Genomic DNA, 9,237 nt, shown 5'->3' on the forward strand with positions numbered 1-9,237 from the left:
CGGGCACACGGCTCTGCGGGCGGCGGCACGGCGGCGGCGGGGCTGGTGGCGGGCGCCGGGAGCGCGGCGCTGGAGCTGGAGCGGGCGCTGCGCTGCTGCACGGCCGCCTCCGCGGTGACCGACGGCGGCGGCGGCGGAGGAGCGGCGGCGGCGGCAGCGGCGGCGGCGGACGAGCGGAGCCTCTACATCATGCGGGTGGTGCAGATCGCCGTCATGTGCGTCCTGGCTCTCACCGTCGTTTTCGGCATCTTCTTCCTCGGCTGCAACCTGCTCATCAAGTCCGAGGGCATGATCAACTTTCTGGTGAAGGACCGGCGGCCGTCCAAGGAGGTGGAGGCGGTGGTGGTGGGACCGTACTGAGCGCCGCTCCCCGCGCCCCGACGAGGCGGCCCCGCACGGAGCGCTCCGCCGCAGCGCTGCCCGCGCCCGTCCGCGCCCCGCTCCGAGCGGCGCCGCGGCCCCGAGGTGCGGGGAGAGCCGCGGTGCCGAAGTAAAACGCGCTCTGATGGCAACAGGTCTGGGCTGCTCTTTTCCTTCGCGTTAAGAGCCAGGCTGATCGCGGCCGGGGAAGCGGGAGGGAGCGGGAGGCGGCTGCGGCTCCGCGAAGCGGTCGGGATGCGGCGGGACCCGTCCGGCCCCGCAAATGGCCGTGCTGCCCATCCTAGCCAGACCCGTGCTGCCCATCCAGGCCAGCGGCACCGACGCTTTTTATTAACGCAGCCGAAAGCCTCGCCAACAGGTGACTTCTTACAGCCGCGTTTAAGGGGGAGATGTTCACGCCCTGATAAATTTTTTATTCCGTCGTCCATTTCCTTTATAGGGATAGCATCTTTCTGTGAGAGGCTGGCAGAGCTATTTGTCACATCCCCCAGGGTTGCCAGCCAGAAATCAATGCGGCCACATTTGCTGTAGGAGCAGCGGACGCGGCAGAAGCGCTGGGAATGGGTGCGGGAGGGATCCGATCCCCGGCACCCCTACAGTGCCGCAGCACCGCTCCGGGCCGGGCAGCTTCCTGCCGGAGCCGCGGGGTTTTGGGGCTGCCCCGTTGTCCCTCGGCTTATCCTGGGCTGATCAGAGCACAAATCATTACAGACATCGGCAGGAGATGCTGAGAGAAGTTTCCTCTTTGATGGTTCGTGGCTAAAGGGAACAGTCTCACCCAGAGGGTGGTGAGGCACTGGAACAGGCTGCCCAAGGATGCCCCATCCCTGCAGGCATTCAAGGCCAGGCTGGATGTGGCTCTGGGCAGCCTGGGCTGCTGGTTGGTGACCTGCACACAGCAGGGGGTTGGAACTGGATGAGCGTCGTGCTCCTCTGCAACCCAGGCCATTCTGTGATTCTATGAAATGTAGCATTTACAACGAGCGCCGGGGCTTAGGTCCTTTCTGGGCTGGGAAGTGGAATCCAGCTGGAGCCTGAGGCAGCCTCCAGACGGAAAGTAAACTTTTGGTAGCAAATGAAACCAAGCAGGATTTCGCAATGTGGTGTAATTCCCTGAGATGTGCAGAAATCTCAGCTGTGTACTCATTTAAGGGAAAGAAAAAGAACAGATCTGCCTGTTCTCCTGGGAACAAATATGCTGTGGAATTTGTCATTAAATCAAAGGAAATGTTACTGAGCTATCCATCGACTGAAACAGTGGGAAGAAACGTAACCAAAGCTCTCCTCCCTTCTTTACCCCTTAATGCTGGATAATGCAGCACTTAATAATACAGTAATAGGGATGTTTTGCTGATTACAAAACACCTCCAAGTTGTTAACTCGCATCACTTGGTGGTAATGCAGTACAGTTGCTCTGTAGCCTGCCTTGCTAGCAGGCACTGTGTACCTGAGCACTGCTTGAGGGCTAGATTCATTAAGTGTTCTTTATTAATTATAGCAAAGCGTAAGACGTTTTAATTAACATTTGCCAGAAGCCACAGTTTTTTCCAATGCTGTAAATCTGAGGGATGGTAAAATCCTGGCTCTGTAGCAGTGCTGTCAGCCCATCACTTCCAACCCATTGGTAAGCATTGGGTGTTGGATGGCCAAAGCCACACCAGCTCCTATGACAGAGCAGAGGAGTCCCCAGAGGAGGATCCTGTCATATCACGGTTAGCTTCAAGGCAATACTGACAACCAAGTCATTTCTTTGTGCTTGTCCTTGGTAGAATGCACTTGATTTTATCACCATCCAAGGGGTGATTCAGTGATGAGCATTCTTGTTCCTCTGTAATGTTTCCGTTCGTGGCATTCCCAGAGGGGCAGTGGTTGGGCTGAGTGGCCCTTGGTTGGTACAGACAGGTGTGAGCTCTCCATTGTGTGTGGGGCCCTGTGATGGCCATCGGCTCAGGGGGGGGCTTTGCAGAAGGGCCCTCTCACAGGACTCACAGCAGGACATCCCTGCAGCCTCTCAATGGCTGGTTTGGAGTCAACGAGCCCCAAAATCCGTACAGCCCCAACCAGAGAGGGACAGCTGGGGTAATTCCTTTCATGGTCACTCATTGAGAACTGCAGGATGGTGATGTGGTTTGGCTTGGAAGGGACCTTCAAACCCCTGTGGCTCCAATCTGTGCTGAGGGCAGGGACACCTGCAGACTGGGTTCCCAAAGCCCCATCCAGCACAGCCCTGAGCACCTCCATGGGCAGAGCATCCTCAGCTGCACAACATCAGCTACTGATGCAGCAAATTAAAAAGCATGATCCCAACTCCCCCAAAGCAGGGCTGGAGCAGCCTCACCTTAGGCTGGTGCACATCTGGTGTGCTTTACTCTCTCAAAGGTTGCACAGCAATTTTGCCTGGGTGAAAGCAGTGTCCAAGAGGTGCCCATGCAGCAGAGCCTCGGGCAGAGCTCAGTATTGCTGCCCATCTACAGAGCATCCTTCTGGGTCTGCACATCCCTGACTCACAAGCAGTCTCCTTTGCTTCCAGCTGGCTGGGATAGCAGGCTGGGAAATATGAGATAATGGATTTCACTCTTTCAGCTCAAAATGTGCACTAATATCCCAGAACAAAGACCAGGATGTACCTTAGCCATTTCCCCTCAGCCAGTGGTGTTCAATGCTTTAAAAGGGAGACGCATATTACAAACTCACTGGCAGCTGCAATTGCCTTTAGATAACTCTTTGGAGGTGCTCAGGCTCAATCCCTCTCAATGGCCACACAATTTTAATTGTATGATTCCCACACCTTCTTAATAATAAACAGTGCTGGAAAGGTGCAGCTGAGATCTGCATGATGCAGGGTTCACATTCAGGCCATGACTATGGAAGCATTCCTGCAGACACTCGAGCTCACACCCAGGTGGGCAGCCCCTCCAAACACACAGGTTCTGAGCCCTTATCACATACCATTAAGGAATGAACCATAGCAGCTCACCTCACTCCCATATTTGTGCGTGCACGGTTCCTTCTGCTGCACTGATTTCAGCAGACAGTGATGCGTGGCCCCAGGGGACCTCTCATCTCCCAGCTCTTTGATATCATAATGCAGCAGCATCCCCTCCATAATGAGGGTTTAAACTTGCTCACTTTCCACAAGCACACCACAGTGTGCCCAGGGCTGCAGCCAGCTCCCCGCAGCCAGCCCAGCACTGCACTGCTCCCACCTCCTCTGCACCAACGCTTCCCAGCACCGAAATGGCAACGTGGGACTCTTGGACAAAAGACAAGAGAAGCCAGCAAGCAGCAAGGAATGGACAGCATGGGGAAAGCACTGTGAGCAGCTCTGTGATGTTGAACAAGTTCCTGGTGAATCAGGACTTCAAGTAGTGCCCATGTCTGGGAAAACAGTGGGTTTTCCAAGCAAGCAATGGTATCCATGGGAAGCTGAGGCACCAGTACTTGCTTGGGTGAAGATGAGGCACACCCACATGCACTTTCAGCAACTCCATCTTCTTTCTTTCCTCCCGCACTTAAACCCAGAGCGAGCGACCTTGGAGGCCATGCAGCTCATCCTCTGCTATGGATCTAGGGGGTCAGTTCCTCTTGTGGCCCACCTGTATTATTCTTAATGCCAAATAATAGAATGCTTGTAGCTGGGTAGATCCCAAGGGAAGGAACTGGGGGGAGCTGGGCTGGCTCGGGGTGAAGCGTATCCATCAGCCTGGCCATGAGCCGCTGGGGACCCATTCTGTAGCTATGGAAGGTATTTTTAGCACATGGAAAAGAAGTGTCATGAGCACATGATATGAAAAATACACAAAGTCATCTATCACGTTTATGTCCTTTCTTCTAGCATAGGCAGGTTGGGTCTTGCTGGGCCCTGCTGCTCTCTGGGCTTCTCATGCCCAATGGGAGCCAGGCTGCCCTTCACCAGGCACTGCTCTGTGCTCATGTCCTGTGTCAGCATCTGCTCAGAGCGCATCCGTTTCTTGCTTTCATTTGAGCTGCCTTCATTTCCTGTTTATCACTGACATTGCAGACAGAAGGAAAAATGCCCATTTGAGCTGAAACCTCACATGGTCTTAAAGGAGCAGTGTCCTTGTGCTAAGGGTTAATAGGGTGGGGAGGGTCAGGTGGGACATCAGGAAATATTTCTTCTCCAAAGAGCAGTCAGGCACAGCTGCCCATGGAGTGGGGGTCACCATCCCTGGGGCTGTCCCAGAGCTGTGGGGATGTGGCACTGAGGGATGTGGGCAGTGGGCATGGGGGGGGGGGGTGGGGGGAGGGTGGTGTTGGGTGTGGGGATCCCAGAGGGCTTCTCCAGCTTTCAGGATTCTGTATTTCTATGATTCCATGACATTCTTTGCAATGGGAAATGTCAGGTTCTAGAGTAACCTCTATTGGAAAGACACAAAAAATCCTTTTACCCTGAGAATATGTTCCCTACAAGACTGCATTCACCAGAAGCTGCTCCTCTGACCCAACCTCTCCATCACTCTTAGGACATCCCACCACTCAGCTGACTGCTGTGTTTCAGAAGCTACAGGAACAAAAAATGCCAACTGCGCTGTAAATGTTAACTACACGTAAGAACTACGCAAAGGTTTTCAAGCAAAGAGAATGAGCTGAATCAGAACCAGCAAGTTCAGGCCACGGAGGAAGGAATCGTTCCCTTTAATTTACTTGGCTCCCCAGAACACCGGTGGCTGTTTGACAGCAAGCAAGACACTCTCAAACCCGACTGCCAATGAGGGCATTTGGGTGTGTAATGGAACTGCCACTCACAGCGTACAAAATACGTGTTCAGAGTTTCACAGACCCAGTCCAGCGTTCATTACAACCCCTGCGTCATTAACAAGGCCTTCATCTCCCTTTCCCTTTGCCAAATATAAACTCAGAGGTGATGGAGAGTATATGTTTGAGATGACCTGGCTCTCTTCCCGCCAGCTGAGCAACACGATGCTGCTGTTCCCTATGTGCCCCACACCCTGTAAGCATCACCTAACTCCAATGCACTGAAGTTCAAATGAAGTTCAAATGAAGGCAAAGAAAAGAGGAAATTGTGTGCTGTCTTCAGCAGTTTTGTCTCTGCATGCTCCATTTGCTTGCTGTCGCATTGCCTCCTGTCCCAATGGTACACTGTGACTGCTTTTATACATAAATACCACCTTTAATTTGAACAAAGCATGTCCATGGGATATCTGTAGAGTGAGAAATGTATGGCTTTAGGAAAAATATACAGCATTATTGAGAAATGGAGCACAGCAGGTATTAGCTAATGATACCTAACGTTTGTTGTATCCTGGGCAGAAAATGAAACCACATACATTAATTAAATGCAGGCTTTGGGGAAAATAGGATAAACTTGTGCTACAACACAAATGCCATAAATGCAATAGCTCTGGAGCTGATGAACAAGCAGCGTCCTGCACCTCGGCCATGCTGAGCTCCCCCCTGCGTCTTGCCTTTGGATTGATTATAAGGAAGGGTTTTAGCAAGGCACCAACCCCTCAGAAACTGTGAAATTGAAATTGTGACTGCCATTGATTCAACCTAGTGCTTAGAAAGTCCTGAAAGACTGTTGTGATGTCAACCAGCCCAAGTGGGGCCAATGGCCCCTGCTCCACCAGGGGACGTGGGGTGCACAAGGCAACCAGCAGCACTGTGCCTGGTACCCAAGCAGGGTGGCAGTGATCACTGTGATAGCAAAGTGAGAGCTTTGTAGTTGTCAGAAGATTAGAAACACTCTTCTTTTTTACACAGCAAAACAGAGCAAGGAGAGGTTATAGCAGTACTTCTGGGAGGCAGGGACATCGTGCCCATGGGCCTCCAAGTAGATATTAGAGAAGTGTTTCCACCTGCAGGCATGTGCTGGATGGTACAGCACAAGTGGCATGGTTTGGTGGGCATGGGGTGATGGGTCAATGGTTGGACTCGATGATCTTGGAGACCTTTCCCAGTGTAGCCCCAGCTGGAAAACCTGGAGGAAATGCAGCATCTAATAGCAACATGCAAGCAATCTGCCTGCAAGCAATAGGATTTGCCATGTGGAACCACAGAAACAAAGGGCCAGGAGGTCTGAAATACTAATCCATAACCCATGGATGTGGATATAAGTAGATTTGATTCATGTTTTAACAAGCATTTGAGTCCTGGCAAGCTCTTGCCAAGGAGCACAAAACTCCTTGTTTGAGGTGACAGCATCTCTGTAGGTGCATATTGAAATGTACGTGTTCACACACCACAGAGGTATCACCATTCCTTCTTTCCTCAATTCCTCCATTTTAAAGTTTGATCATGTCTAGAAAAATACTAAATATTGAGCTTAATTTGTCTCCAGACTGTGGAGACTCAGCACAACAACTCCAAAGGCCAGCTGTAGTTGGTGTTTGGAAATTACACACTACCTAGAGTCAGTCACAGACTTCTTTCTTAATTCTTAATAAGAGCTACATTGAAAGGCTCTCTGCCATCAATTTGCATTTCATGAATGAGACTTGCAAACTCAAAGCCTTGGAAGCTGGACACAACATTCCAGGAGCAGCCTCACCAAATCAGATACAGAGACAACACAACCTGCCACATAAATCTGTATCCCTCTGTTCCAAAAAGTGTATGGATGCCAGCTGTTGTTTGGTTTCAGTGTCACACTTCACTGTGACCTTCTGCTGATTGAATTGCTGAGACACAGAAAACCTTTCAAAACCATGGTTCTTAGGACACAGACTGAGATGTTACACGTCTAGCCTGCTTTCTTAATCCTTAAATAAATCTCCCATACTAAACAGCATCAAAATGCACATCGCATCAAGGGTAAATTTTGTCTGATAATTTCTGTCTTATGTAAAGCCATGTAGATCAGCAGCAGTTGTCTGGTCTTCTACAACTCATTATTTCTTTGTTTTGACATTCCTTTACCATGCTATGGATGCAAGGATGGATGGATGGATGCATGGATGGATGGATGGACAGATGGACAGATGCACGGATGGATGGACGGATGGAATGGATGGGTGGATGGATGGATGGATGGATGGATGGATGGATGGATGGATGGATGGATGGATGGATGGATGGGTGGATGGATGGGTGGATGGATGGATGGATGGGTGGATGGATGGATGGATAGATGGATGGATGGATGGATGGATGGATGGATGGATGGATGGATAGATGGATGGATGGATGGATGGATGGATGGGTGGATGGATGGATGGATAGATGGATGGATGGATAGGTGGATGGATGGATGGGTGGATGGATGGATGGATGGATGGATGGATGGATGGATGGATGGACGGACGGATGGTTGAATGCTTGGCTGCCTTACACGTAGTTCTCAGGAGTCCTCCTCTGATGCTCTCCAAGCACTGGCGCATTCTTGGATGTAAAATTTCATTTTGTACTTCTGGGATTCTCTAAGTGCTTGTTCTGGAAATATGCAGAGCCCTTAGCAAGCTCAGTGCTTTTTTTCATCACAAATTTAACATTTCTGCCTTTGCTCCCAATAATTAACAGCAGTGCTGTTCCTATCTAGTAATCAAGTAACAATTCCATAGGCAGTGTTCTTTCTTTTAAGGAAACACCTTCCTTGAAAAAGCTTTGCTGCACTTGTTTCTAAATGCCTTTTATCCTTTATTGTACTGCAGTGACTCCAATTCTTCCCATCCTTACAGTAAATACAGTTTTTCTGCTTAAGACAGGCTTTTATGCAGCTGCTGTCACCAGTCTCTAGGTCAGGCTCAAACTGTACAGTGTGGTACACACAAGCAGACCCAGCAGCAGTCCTGCAGTCTGTGCTGGAAGGACTGCATGGATGAAACGACCACAGAGGAATTCAGGCACACAGCCCAGGTGTGCAGCATGAGGTAACAGCACTGTTGGGGCTGTTCCCAAGCACCATGGCACTTAGATCTGGGTAAACAAACTGCTTTCCAAAGGTAATATTGGAGCACTGACAACCTGGTACATCCCTGCTCCAGACATGCAAGGTGGTATTGCAGCTGCAAAACAGGTACTGCTCTATTTCCCACCACAGAAATGTGGAATAATCACAAATCTCTGTGCTGTGATTATTTTGTTTCAGAAAAAAAAAAACATATTTTGTTTCTCCCCATTCTAAGGATAAAACTACTCACCAAGTAGCAAGAAAGCACCTCATGTGTTGCTTATGAGAAAGCCACAATGCATCATGAAACTTGGCAACTAATTGCAGTGTTGTGCTATACTTGCCTTCCAGTCCAGATTTTGTTCATTTCTAATACGTTTTAGAGAAATGATTGATAAGATGGAGACTTTAATCCAGCCCTGCACTGACTTAATGAGACTGTAAAACGAACATACTGCGTTGCTATAACCACCTGATAGGAGCACAGCACAAAGTACCCACAACAATATGCTGGAACCAGAGTTCATTTAAGATCCATCATGCATTCAGCCACCTGAGTGCTGCTGCTCTCCTTGATTTGATGATGAAAGCCTCAGCTCTGCGGTGCGACTGTTTAGTTGGGGATGGAAATCCAAAGTGGGAAAATGGAAAAAGTGGTGGATGGTTGGACTAGATGACCTTAGTGGTCATTTCCAACCTTAACGATTCGATTATTCCATGAGAAATGTGGCAGGCAATTGTAAAACAGGCTGCCCAAGGAGGCTGTGGATGCCCCATCCCTGCAGGCATTCAAGGCCAGGCTGGATGTGGCTCTGGGCAGCCTGGGCTGCTGGTTGGTGACCTGCACACAGCAGGGGGTTGGAACTGGATGAGCATCGTGCTGCTTTGCAACCCGGGCCATCCTGTGATTCTATGAAAGCAGTTCTGGGAAGCAGGATATGCGCAGCTAAGAGAGGAATGCTGGAACGGCTGCGGAGGTGATGGAT

General features: G+C 50.3%; 1 protein-coding gene across 1 annotated transcript; it reads left to right on the forward strand.

The window, feature by feature from the left end:
- Positions 1 to 12: 12 nt before the first annotated feature.
- Positions 13 to 376, forward strand: RPRM (reprimo, TP53 dependent G2 arrest mediator homolog; the record flags this gene model as incomplete). The annotated part of the gene is made up of 1 exon (XM_042878037.1): positions 13 to 376. A coding segment is annotated over one exon (348 nt), but the record flags the coding sequence as incomplete, so codon positions are not given.
- Positions 377 to 9,237: the final 8,861 nt, after the last annotated feature.

This window comes from Lagopus leucura, unplaced genomic scaffold (genome assembly GCF_019238085.1).
Source record: "Lagopus leucura isolate 7727_CA_CO unplaced genomic scaffold, USGS_WTPT01 Super-Scaffold_100019, whole genome shotgun sequence".
NCBI lineage: Eukaryota > Metazoa > Chordata > Aves > Galliformes > Phasianidae > Lagopus > Lagopus leucura.